The sequence below is a fragment of the Macrotis lagotis genome, chromosome 7 (assembly GCF_037893015.1).
Source record: "Macrotis lagotis isolate mMagLag1 chromosome 7, bilby.v1.9.chrom.fasta, whole genome shotgun sequence".
NCBI lineage: Eukaryota > Metazoa > Chordata > Mammalia > Peramelemorphia > Peramelidae > Macrotis > Macrotis lagotis.
This window is the reverse complement of record NC_133664.1, coordinates 95,182,529-95,205,086: the sequence shown is the minus strand read 5'-3', so window position 1 is coordinate 95,205,086 and position 22,558 is coordinate 95,182,529. Positions and strand designations below refer to the sequence as shown.

Genomic DNA, 22,558 nt, shown 5'->3' with positions numbered 1-22,558 from the left:
TTCTATAACAGGTTTTTCAGGATTGTTGTTGATCACTGAATTGTTGAAATGAGCCAACCTCCATCATTGTTGATCACCTCACACTGTTGCTATTAATGTGTTCAATGTTCTCCTTCAGAAATGGATTTTTAATGGAAAAGAGACCAAGTATTTCTAATGAAAAGATTGGAAATGTGTAAACATTGAAGTAAAAATTAAATGAAGAGAAACCTAAAAAGATAAATTTATTTGAACAAATTGAATAGCTACATGATGTCAGAATGCTATCACTTTAATGGAGGGAAAACAAATATTTCCTCCAGAACCTTACTATTCCCAAAGATAATTTTTAAAAAAAGGATTAAATCAGAAAATCAGAGAACCTAGAGGTAGATTGATTCTGTTGAAAGGATCTGAAGAGGGGAAAGAGAAGGCAAAGGAATACCTTAATGCAGAAAAGATGAACCTGTTAAACTCAACAGGAAAATAATACAGAAAATAATACTGGGGAGGGAATAACAGCTATAAACAAATGGATTTTCCTATTCTGAAGAGATCATTAAAAAGGGAAAAATAATAAATGCACTAGATTCTGAAGAGGGGTAAACCAATTGGGAAATGGTGCAAAATTATGGTGTTATTTAGTCATGAAATCAAATATTATTGTGCCATTAGAAATGCCAAAATATGGCTTCAGAGAGCCCATAAAAGTGCTGCAATGTAGTATGAAGTGAACAGCAACCAAAAAAAATCATAAAAGGAAAACACCATTATAAAGAAAAGTAAACTGAAAGATGCAAGATGTCTGTTAAAAACAATCATCAAACAGTATTTAGAGGACCCATGATAAAATATTATATATCTCTCTTAACAGAGAAGTGTTGAATAAGGTGCAAAAGGAGATAAATATTGTTGCATAATGAATACCTTACTTCTTTCATTTTCAATAAGTGGAGGAGAGGCTGAAGGGAAAAGGAATTTAGAACTCACAATTTAAAAATGAATGTTAAAAAACACCCCCAAATTAAAAACAAACAAAAAAATATAAACATTGTTGGATCTGATCACTGTGGAGATTTATATTGTTTGATTATCTTTATTTGTCAAAATGTTTTCTTTTCACTTTTTTAATGGGGGACCGGGTTTAAGGGAGAGAAGGAAGTTCTAAAGGAAATATAGTTAAATGAGGCTGTTTTGAAGGTAATATGTGGAATTTATTATATTCTTCTGAAATACATTTTCATATGCAGGCTCTTTTTGTAGTCTGATATGAACATGGAAATACTCAAGATGAAAATATAATTTATAGTGCTTCAAAAAGAACTGAGTAGGGAGAAATGTGGAGGCAATGATTAGAGTCAACTTTTTCAAGAATTTCAGCCCCCAAGTAGAGGGTAGCTGGTTGAGGTAATGAGATTAAGTGAGGGATTCGAGCATTTTATATTTATGCCACAGACTATTTTCTACCTGAAACTCTTTAAATCCTATATGAAAGTTCTTTCTTTAGATACATATTCTACAAAGTCTTTTGTTCGTTTGATTTTTTTTTAAATTAAGACAAAGTTCTTTTCCTATAGCTTTTGGGCAGGTGTTAATGGAAGCAGTATCTTTAAATTACCGTTAGGTCAAGTCTGCTCTTTATGCAAAAATATCTTTACTTTTGTTTTACACTGAGCGCGAAAGTGCTCTGTGTAAAAAGAATCCTAAAGGGCTAGTGTAGCTTATAGGTCAAGAGAAGGGGGGAAAGTTCACTTATCAGAAAATTTTAGTGGGAAAGGAAGAGGAGTTTGAAAATAATGACCAAGGGAGTAAAGCAGGAAAATTGTCCAAAATGAGACAGCTATCAATGTCGAGTGGGGGGGGGGGGGGGGAGAGAGAGAGAGAGAGAGAGAGAGAGAGAGAGAGAGAGAGAGAGAGAGAGAGAGAGAGAGAGAGAGGAGAGAGAGAGGAGAGACAGACAGACAGGCAGACAGGCAGGCAGACAGACAGGGACAAAAACAAAGAAAGTCAGGCACACAGAGAAAATGTCTTGTTACTTGTGAGACCTAATCCCGAAGAGTTTTGCGCAGAGAAAAAACTCTTTCCCCTCATTCCGCAGCTCAGTAATTCTCTTGGCCCAGTAGGCATGAGCGCACCCGATCAGGAACTTTTAGGTACTTTCTTTATTTCTCCCCAATTTCAGGAAATGGGCGGTCCTTGGAGCGACCAGCTTTCATTTTCCAGCAGTCTTTGCTGCCGATAGACAGCCAGGCTGCAGACACTCTCCACCAACACTTACTTAACCAAACCCGGCTCTGTGAGAAGGCTGCTGCTCCTTTTGGTGAAGCCACAGTGCCCGGACTGGTCAGGTGAGCGGTTAGCGCAGGTGGGGGCGATTGGGTTCCCAGCTCCTTCCAGGTGGCGGACCCCTCTATCTCCCACAGTCTGAGTCCGAGGGAGAAGACTGAGTTCCCACTCCCTCCTGGAGCCCCAGGCTTGGTTCCTAGGGAACACTTTCTTCTGAGGTGAATGATTGTCCTTTCCCACTTCTCCAGATTTACATAGGAGGGCTGCTCTGGAGGGGAGGTGGTTGAGAGAAGCCGAAAAGCAGACTTTTGACCTCTAGGAAAGGTTCTTTAAAATGGCTAATAAAATACTCAGATTCAAAAATCACAAGAAAGTGATTTTAAACCACACTGAAACAAAAGAGAATATTTATCAGGTTTTTCCCCAAAATATTTAATTCAGAGATCTGAAGACAAATGTTGGCACCATCATATGGCAGAAATTACTGTTTGGGTATAGTAATGGAGAAATGTAGTAATATCCCTATTATGGACAAATAATGTCTTCAGAGTGAACATTAGCCTGGGTTATTCACTTTGTCATATTATCTCTGACACATTTGTGAAAATGAAAACAATGATGAGTTTGGTATTTATTTAAGATCCCAGAGTTTATGAGTGAAGAGGAATGGATTTCAGTTAGTCCAGGACTGGGTCCTTCTCCCAACCCCCAATGAAATAGTAAATACACCCCCTTGCCTATTTACATTATTCAGGAAACTTGAATTAGTCACAACTAAAATGGAAAGAGATATTTGCACATTCAAGAATGTTTAAATTATTAATTTCTTTCCAAAATGACAAAATTATATCCTTCAAAACCCAAAGGCAAAATATGGGCAATACAAGCCTACACTGAAGACAAGAATATCAATAAAAGCATTTTAAAATGTCTATTATATAGATATTCTGTGTGTGACCTCAGGAAAGTGACAACTTCTGTGGACCTCAGTCTCCTTATCTATAAAAGGACTATAAAATAGAACTGGATATATTAAATACCCCTCCAGTCCCAGAGTTATGATCCTATGATCAGGGTTACCCAATTTACAAGTCTGCACATCTGTGAAAAGCAAGATTGCATATGTGTATATTCATTATATGTGTATATTTATGTATGCATTTGTTTCCATGTATGTGTATGTATATATGTGTCTATGTGAGCAGCTAGGTGGTGAAGTAGACAGAGTGTCAGATGGAAAGTCTCATCTTTGTATGTTCAAATGAGGACTTAGGTCCTTACTAGCTGTGTGATCCTGTTTGTTATTTAACACTGTCTCAGTTCCTTATATGTAAAATGAACTGGAGAAGAAAATTGTAAACTACTTCAGTATCTTTGACAAAAAAAAACCCAAATGGAGTCACAAAGAGTCAGATAAAACTAAACAAGGCAACCTAATCTGTCTGTGTGTGTGTGTGTGTGTGTGTGTGTGTATGCATGTGTTTATATATCTGTAGATTTTGTATTATATTGTGTGTGTTTGTGTGTATGTATATATATGTAAACACCACAAAGGGAAATAAGAGACAATGTGGAATAGGGGATGAAGGGCTAGCTTCAGAGATAGAGACCTGGGACAAAAATTTTAAGACCTGCCTCTGATACATACTGACTGAGTGTGACCTTGGGCAAGTCACAGCCTCCCAACATCCCAGATAACTTTCTAAGACTATAAGTTGGAGAGCAGGTGCTGATTTGCACTGGTAGAGGAAGTTTTTAATATAGCATTTTTAATATGAAAGTGAAATATGCATTTAGGATATGCTGTTGTTTTTTGTCAAGTAAGGAATTCTTTTGTATTTATTCTTGTTTTCTGATTTATCCAACAGTGGGATATTAAATTCCATTGTTTCTGAATCTCCTTTGTCAAGTCTATTTGATTTTTTTTAGTTTTTACAAGTCAGTGGGGTTAAGCGACTTGCCCAAGGTCACACAGCTAGGTTAATTATTATGTGTCTGAGATTGGATTTGAACTCAGTATCTACCTGACTCCAGAGCCAGTGCTCTATCCACTGGGTCACCTAGGTGCCCCTAGTCTATATTATTTTTTATTTAAATCTTAGAAAACTGAAAAGCAGTCTGGCAGAAAGTCAACTTAGTCTAACATCTTTCTGTATATTACCTAATATTCCATTCCTTCAGAGTAGTTCCTTACCTCCAATGAAAGCCACGAATCCTTTTTAATATACATTATGACTTATGCATCCTTTTATATGCTAAGACAATAAAAGTTGTGCCATTAGTGGGGATGGGTTTGCATGGAAACATCCTTGCTTTCAACTATCAGCAAACTGTGTGAAATAACTGGGAAACATAGAGTGATTCAACCTATGAACAAAGAGAGGTGTCAAAAGACCTGTTTCCTCCTTTCCCTCCACCTTCTCCCTCCCACTGGAAACCTGTTCAGGACTTTGGTCTCATTGTACATTCTAAACCCTGAGGTAACTTGTCTTGAAGAAAACTACTAACTCCAAAAACGTATAAGCTTCAGTGAATTCAGATTTCTCCAGTTCTCTCTCATCTCTCCTCTTTCTGTCACCACAAATCATCCACAATTGCTTATAAACATTCTCCTAGAGCAACTTAGGCTCCTGTTTATGGAATCCTAGGGCCAGAGGATGTTATATCAACCAGAATGTAACTCCGGAGTTAATCTAATCTAAACCTGCATTGTTCAGATGGGAGGGAAAACAGGCTAAGGAAAGAGAAATTATTTGACCAGTCATAAAATCAGTTAAAGGCAGAGCTAGGACCAGAACCCAGTTGAAGTTTTAGAGTCTCTTTTTCACTTAACCACAATTGCTTGTCATTCTTTGTCTATAGAATTTGCAGAGAAAGGCAGCACCATATTGTGACCAGATTCTTGACAAGATGAGCCAGGAGTCAAACCATAATGACCAGCAGCCCAGGACTCTCCAGAACGAAACTGAAATGGAAGGTGATTGAAGTGGGCTAGAGTTTCCATTTTCTTCTGGCAACTGATATTTTGGTTCCTGTCTAATGAGACAAAAGCTGCTTTGAGTGGCATCTCTTATATCCCTTGTCCCCCAGCTTGTCCTCTTTCCCTCTCCCTCTGGGTCAGCCAGGGTTTTCCCCTAGCTGCTTCTTTCCTTTGGTGGTCTGAATAGCTCTATGTCCATGCCTCACACTTCATATTTACTCCACCTGCTCTCATCCCTATGAGAAGATAAGAATGCTAGGAGATGTACAAAATGTCACATTATGAAACAGTGGAAGTTGGGGGGGAGAAAAGGAAGGCAATCTGTCCACAAAATCTGACTGCTCTCTGTGATCCTGTCACAGTAAGTCTTTTTGCCCTAGAGGGAAAAAGTAGTTGCATCTGTGCCCAAGGGTATAAAAATATAGATGAAAGAATTTCAAATTATAATCAAGGGTTTTTATGTGAAAACTCTTGAAGCCCTTCTCAATTTCAGATGCAGTTCATTCCTGGTTGTAATTCTTTTTTTAGATAACATTTTATTTCTTCTCCAAATATATATAAAAAATTTTAGCATTCATTTTTTAAGTCTTAGGTTGTAAATTCTATCTTTTCTTCCTCCCCTTTTTCTTCCTTGACATAGTAAGCAATCTGATATGGGTTATACATGTACAATCATGTAACAGATTTCCATTTAGTGATTTTGTATAAGAAGATAAGAAAGAAAAGAGGGGGGGAGAAGAAAGAAGGAAAAAAGGAAAGAAAGAGAAAAGGAAGAAGGAGAGAGAAAAAAAAATACTCTCCAGTCTGTGTGACCTTGGGCAAGTATCCCATTGTCTTGGAAAAAAATAAAAAACCTTAAAAATGTTAAAATAAAAAAAGAATGAATCCAAAAGTCACATCCTGGTTATATGTACTGAATTAGGAGAAGTTACCTAGACTTTGTTATTAGGATCTTTTGGTCCTGTTATATGTAAATCTTAGAGAAGTTTCAGATGTAAAGGCAGCACAACACCAGACTGTGATAATTTTAAGATGATATAGACATGGTAACTTTTAAGTTTTATTGACAACTTTGAAATTCTCTGGATATGTTACATATATATATATATATATGTATATATATGTATATATATGTATATATATACATATATATATATATACATATATATATCTTCCTGAGTTCAAATCTAGCCTTGGACCCTTACAAGCTGTGGGATCCTGGTCAAAACCTTTAACATTGTTTGTCTTAGTTTCCTCATCTGTAAAATGGGCGAGAGAATGAAATAGGAACTTAGTGCAGTATCATCTCTGCCAAGAAAACTCCAAATGGAGTCACTAAGTCTGACCTGACTGAAAAATGACTGAACAGCAATATATATTAAAAAAAGAACACATGAAAGATATTTCAAGAAATTATCAAAGAAAGCTACACTAATATCCTAGAATGATAGGGTAAAATAAAAATTGAAAGATTATACTGATCATCTCCTGAAAGAGATTCCAATACTAAAACTTCAAAAAATATTATAGCTAAATTCCAGAGCTTTCAGGTCAAGAAGAAAATATTGCAACCCACTGTACAGAAACAATTCAAATGTCATGAAGACACAGTTAGTATAACACACAAGATTTAGCAGTTTCTATACTAAAAGGTCAGATGACTTGGAATTTGATATTCAAGGAGGCAAAAGAACTTAAGTATAATCCTTCAGGGGACAAGCAAATATTCTGTGAGATAAAGGACTTCCAAGCATCCATGGTGTAAAGACAAGAGTTGAATAGAAAATATGACTTAAAGGAAACATTAACAAAGTAAACATGAAAGAGAAATCATAAGGGTTCAATAGGTTAAACTGTTTATATTCCTACATTGGAAGATGATACTTGTAACTCTAAGAAATTTCTGATTATTATTCATTATTTTGTTTTTTTGGCAAGGCAATGGCATCCTGACTTGCCCAAAATCACACAGCTAGGTAATTCTTAAGCATCTGAGTAAGGATTTGAACTCAGGTTCTCCTGACTCCAGGGCTCTATTAATTTCACCACCTAGCTGCCTCTGAACTTTATCATTATTAAGACACTTAAAAGGAGTATACATAGAAAGAGGACATGGTTGTGAGTTGATTATCATGGAATTATACCTAAAAAATGAAATTAAGGGATGAAAAAGACAAATATATTGGGAGAAAGGGTAAGGGAGAAGTAGAATGGGGTAAATTGCCTCACATAAAAGAGAGTGTTTTCAGTGGAGGTAAAGATGGGTGGAGGTTAGGAAATGGTTCAATCTTATTCTAATCAGAATTGACTCAAAGAGAGAATAACAAACACTCAGTTGGGTATAGAAATCTATATTACCCCCCGAAGGAAGTAGAAAGTGGAAGAAATAAAAAAGCGGGAGTTTAATAAAAGGGTTGGTGGATTTAGGAAACTTTTGAGAGACAAGATAAAGGAAGAGAGTGAGATGGGTAATATAAGTGAAGAGGGAAAATAGGATGGAAAGAATTACATAGTAATCATACCTGTATATATGAGTGGGGTGGAGTTCCCCCTTGAAACAGTAAATTTCTCTAATAAATACCTCATTTTTTCATAGATAAAGAGAATTGAATCAAATCATCCCCCCCCCCATTGATAAATGGCCAAATGATATGAACAGGCACTCTTAAGACAAATCAAAATTGTCTATAGTTACATGAGAAAAGTTCCCAATTACTATTTATTAGAGAAATTCAAATTAAAATAGCTCTTAGGAACTACTTCATAGCTATCAGTGATTATTACAGAACAAGAAAATGACAACTGTTGGAGGAGATATGGAAAAATTGAGACACCAGTGTATTGTTGGTAGTATTATGAACTGATCCATTCATTCTGGAGAGCAATTTGGAGCTCAGCTTAATAAAACTGTGCATATCTTTTGACGAAATAATACCACTACTGGTATACCAAAGACATGGAAAAGGACCTTTATGAACAAAAATATCAATAGCATGATAACAGGTGACAAACAATTGAAAACTGAGGAAATGCCCATGAATTAGGGAATGGTTGAACAAGTTGCAAAATATAATTGTGATGAAAAAAACTATACTATTAGAAATGATGAGCCTTAGGGAGACATATAATCTCATGCAAACTGAAGTGAGGAGAACACTGTACTTAATAACCACAATATTGTAGAATGATCAATTGTGAATGATTTAGCTAGTTTCAGCAATTCAGTGATGAAAAATGCAGATCAAAGTTTTTTTTAGATTTCTTAATTTTTCTTGTATTTTTATCTGTATTTTTCATCATGTTAATCTGGAAATATGACAGTACACGTATAACCTATATGAAACTATTAGCCTTCTCTAGGTGGGGGAATGGAAGGGAGGCAGAGAAAAAAATTTGGACTTAACATTCTAAAAAACAAATTTCAAAAATTGTTTTTCCCATGTAATTAAAAAAATTAAATTTTCTTAAAAGAAAAAGATTTGGTTTTTGTTTTAAGAGGAGTCAAGGATTTCACATTTAAATACTTTTAAAATATTATCTCTTAATATCCCTAGAGGCAAAGTTATATATGCTTTCAAAAGTAATATGGGGTCAGATGGAATAATAATCACCATAATAATAATTAAAACTTGTAGACTACTTTAAGGCTAGTAACATGATTTATATACATTATATTATTTGTTCCTCATAATAACTCTGTGAATTAAGTAAAGGGAAATATGTGAGGTAAGCAGGAGGAGTAGATCCACAAAAGACTCAATACTTATGTGTCCCCAGAAAACTGTAAGGTGAACCCATTTCTGAGGCAGAGTTTTAGCATGTTTCTTGCTAATTGCCAGTGTGCATGTGAGCTAAGAGTAGAGGCATGGCTATCCTGGATAGGAAGAGGGATTAAAAGGATAACAGTTGAAGATGGAGCTTAACCCTGTCAATCTCATAATCCATCTTAGGTGGCAGAAACCAAGACCCCAGCCCAAAGCAGCTGAGACTTGTCCTCGTAGGTAAAACAGGAGCTGGGAAAAGTGCAACAGGGAACAGCATCCTTGGAAAACGAGTATTTGAGTCAAGGCTAGCAGCAAAGTCAGTAACCAAGAACTGTATGAAAACAAGCAGATTGTGGAATGAAAAAGAAATTGTTGTTGTGGATACTCCTGGAATTTTTGATACTCATGTGTCTGATATGGACACTTCAACGGAGATCAGACGCTGCCTCATTATGTCCTCGCCTGGGCCTCATGCTATTCTTCTGGTGGTACCACTCAGTCGTTATACCAAGGAGGAGCAAGATGCAGTAAAGAGGATCTTGGGAATTTTTGGTGCCAAAGCCAAAGAATACATGATCCTTTTATTCACCCGGAAGGATGACTTGGAAGATATTGATTTGAATCAATACTTATGTGAATCTAAGAATGAAGCTTTGAAAGATTTGAAAGACCAGTTTTGTGGAAGATACTGTGGATTCAACAACCGGGCAACTGGAAGAGAACAAGAGGCTCAGTTAACAGAGCTCCTGAGTTTAGTGGAGCAAATTGTGCAGCAGAATGGCGGTTCTTGCTATACAAACCAGATATATCAAGTGACTGAAGAGACAATTCAGAAAGAAACTGAAGCACTACAGAAATTCTACATGAAAGAGCTGGAAAGAATAAAAATGGAAATAAAACAGGACCATGAAGAGGAAATCAAGAGTTTAAAGAGTGAACTAGAAAGGAAAGAAAAAGAAAAAATGATGTATAAGAAAATTATAGAAAAAGAATTATTCTATGAAAATAAACAAAGAAATGCCAGAGATGAGATTATGAATGAAAACAAGTTCACAGAAAAAATCATAAATTTCTTGAAATCAGCATATTCTGTCATTCAAAACATATTTGATATTTAAGGAACTTAGTGAAAATAATCTTATACTCTGCTCTAATTTCTTTTATTATTCAATTGTAATCCTCAATGAATTCTCAGCTATTCAACTCAGATATTCAAGAATAGAAATAATTTTCAACCACTTTCTAATTCCATTAATTTCTTCTTCTCTTGCTTCTACTCATAATACTGAATAATGGTGATGATAACAGGCATCCTTGTTTCATCTTTGATCTTATTAAGAAAACTTCTGGCTTGTGCCCATTACATATAATGCTTGCTGTTGATTTTACATAGATATTGCTTACAATTTAAGGAAAACTCCATTTAATCCTATTGTCTCTATTGTTTTTAATTGGCATGTATGCTGTATTTCATCAAAAGTTTTTTTTAGTATTTCTTGAGGTAATCATACAATTTTAAGGTGATACTTTTATAGAAAACTGGGAACACTTGTAGGAATTGATTCAAAGTGAAGTGATCAATCATCAGGAAAAAAAATTTATACAATGACACTTGTAAAAAACAAAAAATTCTGAAATACTAATAACTTAATAACACAATGAATAATCATAATTCTAAAACACATACAATTAAACATGGTGCAAGTCTCCTAATTACAGAGGTGATGAATTTAGAGTGCAAAGTAAAATATGCCTCATTTTTAAAAATTTGATCTATGTGCAAATAAGTTTTGCTTGACTATATATGTTTGTAGTAAAATGTTTGTTTTTCTTTATTTCTCATTGCAAATTAAATGGAAGGCAGGTGGGAAGTAAGGAAGGTGAATTTTATCCTTTGAAAAAATATTTTTTATTAAAATAAAAATATGTACCAACTGGATGATGGAACTCAGTCATATTTGCATTACTAATGCTATCAAAAATTTCATATTATCTATTCTCAGTCACTTTTTGCATTTATGTCTTTATATTAACCAAGCAAAATTTGAGACAGATGAAATTATGTTCACACGTCTATCAGCCTAAGACTGGAGTTGCTCAGAGAGCTCCTACCTTATTATAATAAGATGATCTCATTATTCCTTTTCTGAAGTTTACGGAATTCTTTCATTGATTTTTAATGATATTGATGTAAGAATGTAATAAATAATGAATCATTTATAAAACTTTTAAAAAATTACAAAACCTTTCCTCCAAGAAACTTTGTGAAGATATAGCAAGGAATGTTTTACAAATGAGAAAACCAAGGCTTAGAAAGACTAAATGACTTACCTATTGTCATATATTGTGTAAGTGCACATTCTAATATTAAGATCCAACTCATTCCAAATTCAACACTTTTTTTTCTATTATAGTATCATCTTTCCTGTTAAAGTATTGTTGGGTAAATGACTCAGAATTCAATCTGCTTAATTCTCAGAGAAATCAAAGTTACCTATAGTCATAAGAAAAATTGTTCTACATCATCATTGATTAGAGAAATGCAAATTAAAACATCTCTGAGACACTACCTCACACCTCTCACATTGATCAATATGACTAGAAAGGAAAATAATCAATGTTGGAGGAGATGTGGGAAAATTGAGACCCTAATGCATTGTTGGTGGGGTTAAGTGAATTGATCCAGCCTTTCTGGAAAGCAATTTAGAATTACTCCCAAAGGGCAATAGAAATGCACATATTCTTTTATCCAGCAATACCACCACTGGGATTTGTATTCTGAAGATATCATAAAAGGTAAAAATCTCACATGTGCAAAAATATTCTTAGCAGTTCTTTTTCTAGTGGCAAAGAATTAGAAATTAAGGTGATACCCATCAACTGGGAAATGGTTGAACAAATGGTATCTGCATGTAATGGAACACTATTGCTCTATAAGAAATCAAGAGGGATAGAATTTAACAAAAACCTAGACAGACTTGCATGAATTGATGCTGAGTGAAGGGGACAGAACCAGAAGAACATTATACACATTAAGAACAACATGGAGTGATGTTCAACCATGATGGACTTGTTAATCTCAGCAGTACAATAATCAAAGTTAGTTTTAAAAGATGTGCTAGAAATAGGCCCAACCCCAGGCCCTACCTGACCCTAACCTTAACTGAAGTATGGTCTGCTCCCAGACTTGATGACAAATGACAAAGACTCAGGCTTTCCCTTATTTTCTTTTTATTAATTAAACTAATCCTTTCCATTGTGATCACTATTTTTTTAAAGTACCCCCCCCCTTACTTTTATAGATATTTTGTGATCTTTTTCTATAGTTAAAGGAAGAACTGTAGAGTTTGAATGAAAACCAAAGCAGACTATCTTCAAATTTTAAAAGTTGTCTTATGTATTATGTCACTTTTTTTCTAATATTTTTTCTTCTGTTTGAATCTGATTCTTCTCTCATAACATGATCAATATAGATCTATGTTTAGCATGGTTATGAATGTAAAACCTATGTCAGATTGTTTTCTGTCAGGGGGAGGGGGATAAGGAAGGGAGGGAGGGAGAAAAATGTAAAACTCAAAACTTTGCAAAAAAATGGTAAAAACTACCATTGCATGTGGTCAGAAAAACAAGTAAACAAAATATTTTTTTAATTCAATTTGCCTCATAACAGGCATATTCAATGTATAGTGATGGAGTAAATGGAATGAACAAACCCTAACAATGCGAGAAGGCAAAAGAAAAGGATCGACTCAGTGGGAATAACATTATAGTTCAGAGCGTTTATTCACTACCTTCTACTAGATTACATTCATTAACTTTATAAAGGTTCACATTTCTCATTTATCAGGAGTTATGTCTATGGGGCATTGGCATGGGGAAAATTGAGAAAACATTGTCATATTGTTTAAACAAATGTAGACGATCTCTTCAGGGTAAAATTTCAAGTTTTCTTATGGACAAGAGTTTGTTTATTCCCTATAGTAATAACCCTTGCTATGCAATTCTTCATTGTCAGTGCCAATGGACCTTCCTTGAACTCATTCTCTGCTGACCAGACCCATTCCTAAAGAATTTCCACTCCAGTTTCAGGGAGCTGATATTTAAAAACTCTACACTATTACCAATAACCCTGGTTGGGTCCTTGCCTTGGATCAAAGCTCAGGTTGTTTATAATATATTTATATATAGAAATAGATATAATAAATATTCTTCTGAAGTCATGGCATAATTTAATAACAGAACCTCTTAATTCAGGACAACATCCTGGAGTAAGTTTCTTTGGAGCTTTGATGGTCTTTCAAAGCTCCTTTTTGTCCTCCCAAGGTCACTTGCCCTATTTCTACTAGACCTCAAGATATAGAGATCTAATAGCATGTCTCTTAGGCCAGACCAAAATCTTGGTTATTATAATATACTCTTAAAAAACATGGTGCCTATATATGATGACAGGAGATTATCCTCATTTGTTCATCTTTAATTATGCTCACTTTAGCCAATATTTATATATATATATATGTGTATATATATATATATATATATATATATGTATGTATGTATATGTATATGTCTGATAGTGGAATTCTGATTTGCAGTGGGTTTGAACTTTAGGTTTCTCCCTCATCCTCTCCTTGTTTTGGTGCTTTTGTAGCTGAAAGGTCATATAAATAAACTTTTGGAATCAACTGGTCAATCTCAAAGTCTTGCCTGCTGGTCTTTCAAGACAATTGTTGATGGCATGATGTCACCATCATGCTACTGGAGGATCATCAATTGAAGAAATTGGAGTTCTTTAGTCTGGAGAACAAAAGAGTTGGGGTTGTATTAGTTTGGATCTAAGAAATATCTTCAGATTTTTAAGGGCTATCATGTAGAAGAGGAACTTGAGGTTCTTGGTCTCAAATGGAAAAGTTAGAAATAATTAGTAGAAGTTTCAGAGACAGATAACTCAATGTAAAGAAATGGTTTTTTAAAATCATTCTATTAGAACTATGTAAAAATTACTTTAAAATCTTTTAAAAATAAAATCAGATTTAAATAATTGGAGAAACGTTAATTGTTCATGAGTAGACAGGGCTCATTTCACCCAAACTAATTTATATATTCAATATCATCCCAATTAAATGATCAAAATTTGTTTTACTAAATTAGAACAAATAATAACAAAATTCATTTGGAAAAACAAAAAGTCAAGTATATCAAAGGAAATAAAGAAAAAAATGTAAATCCAGAAGGTTTAGCATTATCAGATCTTAAACTACAGTAGAAGGCAATTATTATCAAAAATATCTGGCATTGGCTAAAACAAAGAAAGGTAAATTACTAGAATAGTAATAGAATAGTAATAGAATAGAATAGTAATAGAATAGACTTACAATTTATAGCAACAAATCAACATAATGGCCTTGATTTTGACAAGTGTAAAGAGTTAAGATTTTAGGGGTGGCTAGGTGATAAAGTGGATAGAGAACCAGCCCTGGAGTCAGGAATACCTGGGTTCAAATGCAGCCTCAGACACTTAATAATTACCTAGCTGTGCAGCCTTGGGCAATCCACTTAACTCCATTGCCTTGCAAAAACCTAAAAAAAAAGTTAAGATTTTGAGATGAGAATTCACTATTTGTTAGAAACTGTTGGGAAAACTGTAAAGAAGTATGGCAGAAACTGGGCATAGACCAATAACTTACACTGTTTGCTAAAATAAGGTCAAAATGGATACATGACTTAAAGTGAAAGAAGAACATGAAAGTCATTATTTAGCAGACTTATGGATTGGCAAAATATATGAATAAATCAGAGATAGAGAGAGCAAAGTTAGATTTAAAAGGTTTTGTACAAATAAAACAAATATAGCCAAAATCAGAAGGAAAGCAGAAAAATGCAACCATTCTCTGGGAAGTATATAAATTATTACAGGGATGTCATTACAAATAAAATCAATTAACAAATACATTGCCCTTGTAGCAAGGGAGAAGGAGACATATCTCTGATAGTCCAACTCTCATTCTCTTGGTTAACTTGGTCACGCATCTTGCATTCAGATTGCTGGTTCTGGAGCTCAAAGAAAAAGTTACATGATGTTGCCATATATCAAAATATTCTATCTGGATCCTGGGGTTAAGCTTGTTATGGGGGGAGATATACTTGTACTTCTTCCCATTTAAGCTATTGAAGCTCCTCCAGTGTTCTATTCTAGTCCAGTTCTTGACTCTCAGACTTCCAAACCATGTTGTCTTACCCTGAAGCTTGCCAAATCACCTAGAACCTCTTTTACCTGAAATATCCAATCATACCTCTAAGCTTCTCAACATGAAATCCACCCCCCCCATAAAAGCATGTTTCCTTTCTCCCCTTGTGAATTCCTCCTGGAGCTTGTGTTTTGTGAATGGATCCAAACTGCCACCAATCCCCTCCCAACATTATTCCTTTTTCTATATTTTCAAAATATGCTGTTCTGTCCATTCTAGAATTTCCCTTGGTGCCTGGAACTTCCTTACTATGGAACATCCAACCACTCCTCTGGTCTTCTCAACTTAAAATATTCCTGTCCCCTTATCCCATTGACTAGTTCCTTTAGGAACCTCTATTTCCATTCCTCTTGGAGACCTAATTCTGTTGGGTAGAGTACTTTTCCTCTTCCCTTTTCAGCTACCTTTGGAGTTCTGTCTTCTTGCTTTAGAATATAATCTTTGAAGGAAGGGATTAAGTTTTGCTTGTGAGTGCCTGGCACATAATAAGTGCTTAATAAATGCTTTGTTTCCTTCCTTCATTCCTTTGTTTATTTGTCCTTTCATTCCTTCCTTCATTGCTTCTCTCCTTCCTCTCATTTACAAGAAATCAGTAACCATTCTTGCACATTCTTCAAAAAGGAAGCAATAGGAATAATTATTGTGGTCATGCATGAGAAAGAAGAAACACAAATAATGATACACCAGTTACTTAATCAAAGGCATAAGCAGGGATAATCAGAACATCTGAGTCACGCTCTTGTAATGTCTGTAGCATATAATGTCTATAGAGGAGAGTGAGGACAGATTTAGAGAAATCCAGCAGGGAGGCACCTAAATAGGAGAAACTACCTACTGGGGATCTCTAATTCTGAACTACAGGTCTTAGTATCCTTGATGTCTTTAAGAATTTTCTGTGCCATACAAAGGCTCTCTTCCCTCGAAAGGGACCATAGTCAGGAGCTCCAGGCTGTCAGGAGGCTAGCATTAAGGCACTTGGAACAGGGATAGGAGGGGAAGAAAAATAAAAGGAGAATGTTCAGTTTCAGAAGTTAGTCATTGCTGGTCTCATTGGTTTTTGTGATAAAGTTTTTCATAACTGACTTCCATATTTTTTTCATCAGGTTATTCAATTGACAGTGCTATTGAAAGCACAATATAGAATCTTGTGTTTTTTAATAAGCTTCTTAAGATGCTTATTTTCTGAATTTTTCACTTAGTCACTCAAACTCACACCCTCTAAATCTCCTTTCCTTGTAAAAAGGAAAATCATTTTATTATGGCATTTATTACAACCCTTTTTCACATTTCTGTAGATTTCCCTATCTTCTTCTGTTTACCTGTTCAATTGAATCACCCTAATTAGAATGCAGAGCTCTTCATTTCACTTATTTATCCAGTCTGCTTTCTCCTATGGGAGGAGTATACACAAGGACTAGTTCCATCTTGCCCAAGTTTGGCTACTTTCTGCACTACTTACACTTTGTGCTGTCCTTTTAGAAGGAAATTGTTTTCTTGAGGATACTATTTTGTATTGTACTCTTCCCAACTCCACTTTTCCCTCACAAGAATAATAGTCAGACGAGCTGTTGAAGAAATGAAAAAAATATTTTCCTAATGATGGATTATTGACTGGTGATATTACCCTATATAATCCTTTCTATAAAATAACATATAGTTCATCCTATATTTCATCATCTCCTATATTAGTGTAAAATCTCAAAAGGTTTTTTTTTTATCATTTTTACTCTTTTCTTGTCCTGTTACTTAAAATTCAGGTGAAGTCATTGAAAGAAGCCAGCATGATTTCATGGTTTTCAATAGTTCTAGAAAGAAAGTCTTTCCAAAAGAGATTTGTTGAGAATGAGAAGGGATTGGGTAAGGGAAAAAGAGTGAGGGGTAACTAATCAGATAATTCACAATTATTTTTATAATGAGACATTAGAGATTAGTGAATCTGTTACTTGAAATCTGCATATATATACATATATATGTATATATATGTATATATATATATATATATATATATATATATATATATATATATAGTCCTTGAAGGCTGTGACTTTCACTTTCACATTTATCTGAACTGAAGGGGAGTGAGAAACCTCATGAGAAGCAAGAAATGCACATGAGAAGTCACACTTATTTAAGAAGATTTAGTGCTGCTACATTGGAAGAGAATGGGAATGCAATATAGGTGATGCACCTGATATTATTGTTTGTTTTATCCACAGTCTGACAATTAGCTTCAACTTTGATGCTATGATGAGTGAGGAGAGGAAAATGCTGTGACTCCGATAGACTCTTATCAGCCCTAAATGTAAGCCACTAAAAAGGATACACAGAGTACCATATCCATTGAATTTCAGAGACATAATCAGTGAATCTTGTATTTCCATGCTCAGTCTTTTCTCCTCTTCCACTCCACGAAAACCCTGGTTTCATTTGTCTTTCTTCTTTCCTTTTTCTTTTACTCTTTCTCTCTTTCAATCTGATTCACCAATCCTTTTTCATCAAGAAAATATTTGCTGTTTTTTTCCACTTGCTGTAAAAATTCTGGTTTTTCCAGTAACAGAGGTTATTATAAATGCCTAGTAGTTTTTTAGGCATCCTTGTTTGTGCCTTCTGCGTGGTAAATTGAATAGAAGAGAGAGCATAATAGAGAAGGAGAATAGAAAGAAAGAGAAATTAAAATGACCTTACTGATTTATAATTTAAGATTTTTCAAATTAAGAAAGACTTTCAAAAGAAACCAAGGCATAACTGAGTTTTACAATAATCCTTGAGGGAGAAAAAGCTGAAGTTGGCTCTGTTAAGTACAATTATTTCAGACACCTTTGGGCCCTTTGTTATTCCTACACAAAATGAAGAAATCCATCCTCCTAAAGGGTAGATATGAGGGTATTTCTTTTTCTTTTTTTTGCAAGGCAATGGGGTTAAGTGGCTTGCCAAAAGCCATACAGCTAGGTAATTATTAAGTGCCTGAGGCTGGATTTGAACTCAAGTACTTCTGACTCCAGGGCCAGTGTTCTGTCCACTGCACCACTTAGCCTCCTCTGTAATCATAAGATTTTTATCCATTTAAAAACATTCTCTGAACATTCATAGGTTTTACCATAATGCCAGAGAAGTCTAGCATACAAAAATGTTATAAAAACTCTCTTCTAAATTAAGTCACAAAAACTTGTCGACATGATATTACTGAATTCAGCTAGGCATTTGACAACATTTGATAAAGGCTTTTGATTCTTTTGAAGAAGATGGAAGGATATGGGCTAAATGATAGTTTATTTAGGTAAATTTGAAACCGAGAAAGACAGTAGATCGAAAGAGATTAATGACTTAAATGCTGGATATAGTGAAATCATTACCCTCTTCCATATTTTCATCAAGATTTTATAAAGGCTAATGGCATTCTCTACAAGTTTGCAGCCAAGGGGAAAATAAAAATATGACAGCTAACACATGGCATGTCAGAACTGGGATCCAAAAAGAGCATGAAAAACATGAACAATAGCTTTATCTAGCAAGATAAAATTTTATAAAAGAGGCAGTATGGTACAATGGAAAAAAATTCTGAATTTGGAATCAGAAAACACAGGTCCTGGTTTTCTACTTACTGCTTGTATGATGTCAGACAAGTCTTTTTTGGGGAGGGGGTTGCTATTTCTGATTTTTTTTTGAAGATTTTGTTTGAGTTTTGCAATTTTTTCCCCTAGTCTTGCTTCTCTCCCCCCCCCCCCGCCCCCCACAGAGGGCAATTTTCTGGTCTTTGCATTGTTTCCATGGTATACATTGATTGGATAAGTCTTCATCATCTCTGAGTTTCACTTTTCTTATCCATTAAAGGAAAATATTGGAATAGAACCCCCTAAGAACCCTTGTAGTATACATGTAAAGGTCTACATGTAGCCTTAAAAAAACTGTATAAATACCATTTGGAAAGATATGGTAGATAAGTTATTATGAAAATATATTGTTCATAATAGATGTTTAATAAATGTTTAAATTAATTTGAAAAAAGTATGATCAGTCAAGTAGAAAAGATATTACAAAAACTAATTGAAGAAAACAACTCTTTAAAAGTTAGAATTGGGCAAATGAATGCTAATGACTTTTTGAGATATTAAGAATCAATCAAATTCAAACGAATGAACAAAGTATACTATCTCATGGAGGAAAAAAACTAACCTAGAAAATAGATGCAAGAGAAACAATACCAGAATCATTATCCAGAAAGTTATAAGCAAAAGATGAACCTAGATGACGTCTTTCAAGAAATTATCAGAGAAAATTGTCCTGATATCCTGGAACCTGAGACAAAATAGCCAATGAAAAAATGCACTGATCACCCAAGGAAAGTAATTTCCCCCCACCCCCCCCCCACCCCTCAAAAGGGTAAAACCTCTAAGGAATACTCAAATTTCAGAGCTATCTGGTCAAAATAAAATACTGCAAGTGGCCAAAGAAACATTGCATATCACAGGGACCAAGAATCAGAATTATATAGGACTTAGCAGCTGTGAATAGAACTTGATATTCCCAGACTGCAGAGTAAGTCGACAACCATGAATCACTTACCCAATGAAATGAAACCTAATACATTAAGGGAAATAAGTGGTCAATCAATGAAATAGAAGAATTTCAAGCTTTAATAAAGTAAAGACCAGAATTAATAATAAACTTGATCTCGAAAATAATGACTCAAGAGAAGGATAAATAGGTAAAAAGGGGAAAGAAAACATAAGGAATTCAATAGAGCTAAACTGTTAAATTCCTATGTTTGAAGATGATTCTGTAATTCTTAAAAATCATTAATTATATAACTAGAAAAGATTCACATCGACAGGTATAAAAATGAATGTGAGGAAACTACATAAAAATAAATAAGGGATGAGAAAGAGGAGTTCACTGAGTGCAGAAGGAAGAGAGAGGTAGAATGGGGTAAATTATTTCACATGAAGAACCATGAAAACCTTATTAAAGGTGGTGTGATGGATACAGCACCAGCCCTGGAGTCAGGAGTACCTGAGTTCAAATCCAACCTCAGACACTTAATAATTACCCAACCCTGTGCCCTTGGGCAAACCACTTAACCCCATTGCCTTGCCAAAAGACCCTCCAAAAAATCTATTACAGTGGAGAGGAAAATGTGAAAGTGGGTGGGCATCACTTGAATCTTATTATCACCAATATCAACTCAAAGAGGCAATAAGATACATAATAGTTGAATACAGAAATCTATTTTACCTGACAGAGAAGAAGGAGAGGAAGAGATTAAGTAAAATGGGATTGGAGGAAGACTGATAGAATGGAAGAAAGAGTGTGGGAAGTGGCAGATGGAAGGAGTGAAAGGTGAAGGAGAGGATAGAAAGAAAGAAAAATAGAATAGAGAAAATTCATAATACTCATAGCTGCAAAGGTAAATGGAATGAACTCTCCCAAAAAATGGAAGTGGATAACTGAATGAACCAAAAAAAGTTTCCCATGATATATTGTTTACAAGAAACACACATAATGCAGAGTGATAGAGTAAAGGTAATGGACAGAATACAGAATCTATTATGCTTTATTAAAGTAAAAAAAAGCAGGGGTAGTAATCCTGATCTCAGACAAAATAAAAGCAAAAATAAATCTAATTAAAAGAGATTTGGAAGGAAACTACATTTCACCTAAAGATATGATAGAAAATGAAGAAACACCAAAATTAAATATATATGCACCAGGTGTTATAGCATCCGAATTCTTAAAGGAGAAGTTAAGGGAGTTACAGGAAGAAATAAACAATTGGTAGACTGAACAAATATAATAAAAATGACAATTCTAACTAAATTAAATTACTTATTTAGTTCCATACAATCAAACTTCCAAAAAATTACTTTGGTGAGCTAGAAAAAATAGTAATTAATAATAGTATTACAGAGGAACAAAAGGTGAAGAATATCAAGGGAATGGGGCAGCTAGGTGGTGTAGTGAAAAGAGCATTGGCCCTGGAGTCAGGTTCATTCAGTTTTGTTCATTCAGTTGTACACTTCCATTTTATGGGAGAGTTCATTCCATTTACCTTTGCAGCTATGAGTACTATGAATTTTCTCTACTCTATTTTTCTTTCTTTCTATCCTCTCCTTCACCTTTCACTCCTACCATCTGCCACCTCCCACAATCTTTCTTTTCTAGCTCAAATCTGGTGTTAGACACTTAATAATTACCTAGCAATGCGACTTTGGGTAAATCTCTTAATCCCATTGCCTTTCAAAAACCAAAAAAAAAAAAGAATATCAAGGTAATGAACAAAAAATGCAAAAGAAGGCAGCCTAGTCAAACCAGATTTAAAATTTTATTATAAAGCATCCATCATCAAAACTATTTGGTACTAGCTAAAAATAGAGTGCTGGATCAATGGAATAGAAAAGGTGCAGCAGGAAATTACTATAGTAATCTACTGTTTGATAAACCCAAAGATTGCAGCTTCTGGGATAAGAACTCCCTCTTTAATGAAAAACTATAGGCAAGAATGGAAGCTAGTATGGCGGAAACTAGGAAGAGATCAACGTCTCACACCCGATACCAAGATAAAGTCAAAACAGGTGCAGGATTTAGAAATAAGAGACATTACATGCAAATTAGGAGAACAAAGAATAGTTTACCTGTCAGATCTATGGAAAGGGGAGTAGTTCCTGACCAAAGAAGAGACAGAGAACATTTTGACTGCAATAAATTAAAAAGGTTTTGTACAAACAAAACCAGTGTGACCAAGATCAAAAGTTGTATTGTTCCATATCTGGCCACTGGACCCAGATGGCTTCAGAGGAGAAAGTGAGACTGGGGACTTTGTACAGTCCTGCCTTACTTCAGTCCAATCCACTTACATATGACATCACCACCCTGAGGTCAGGTCTTCTTGCAGAATGAAGGACAAACAATAACAACAGTCTGGAATCAAATTTGAAATCAGGAAGTTAAGTCTTCCTGACTTTAGCCCTAGCACTTTATCCATTCCACTACCTACATGATATCATAATGATTTCTGAGACTATAGAAGTGACACCAGTAAGAACAAAATTGAGAAGAAAAGCTGGGCTAGACCAAGTATACATTGAGAAGGTGCCTATGCTGATGGCAATAATTTTGAGGGAATTGAGGGACTAACTCTGAAGGTATCTTAAAGAGGAAAATCAACATGGCATTGTTAAGAATATGTTCTGGGGGCGGCTAGGTGGTGTAGTAAATACAGCTCTGGCCCTGTAGTCAGGAGTACCTGGGTTCAAATCCGGTCTCAGACGCTTAATAATTACCTAGCTGTGCGGCCTTGGGCAAGCCAC

At 34.9% G+C, this 22,558-nt stretch overlaps 1 protein-coding gene and 1 long non-coding RNA gene across 2 annotated transcripts; one reads left to right on the top strand and one right to left on the bottom strand.

Annotated features, from left to right (window-relative positions):
• Window positions 1-2,181: 2,181 nt before the first annotated feature.
• LOC141492739 (GTPase IMAP family member 4-like) lies at window positions 2,182-10,948 on the top strand. Its single transcript, XM_074193387.1, has 3 exons — window positions 2,182-2,327; window positions 5,128-5,242; window positions 9,196-10,948. Exons 2-3 carry the CDS (start codon window positions 5,176-5,178, stop codon window positions 10,125-10,127), a joined length of 999 nt encoding a protein of 332 aa, XP_074049488.1. The 5' UTR covers window positions 2,182-2,327; window positions 5,128-5,175; the 3' UTR covers window positions 10,128-10,948.
• A 2,081-nt stretch (window positions 10,949-13,029) lies between these two features.
• Window positions 13,030-14,881, bottom strand: LOC141492740 (uncharacterized). The gene is made up of 2 exons (XR_012470042.1): window positions 14,536-14,881; window positions 13,030-13,803 (listed from the first exon to the last, which is right to left on the bottom strand). It is a non-coding gene; the product is annotated as an uncharacterized LOC141492740 (long non-coding RNA).
• Between the last annotated feature and the right edge of the window lie 7,677 nt (window positions 14,882-22,558).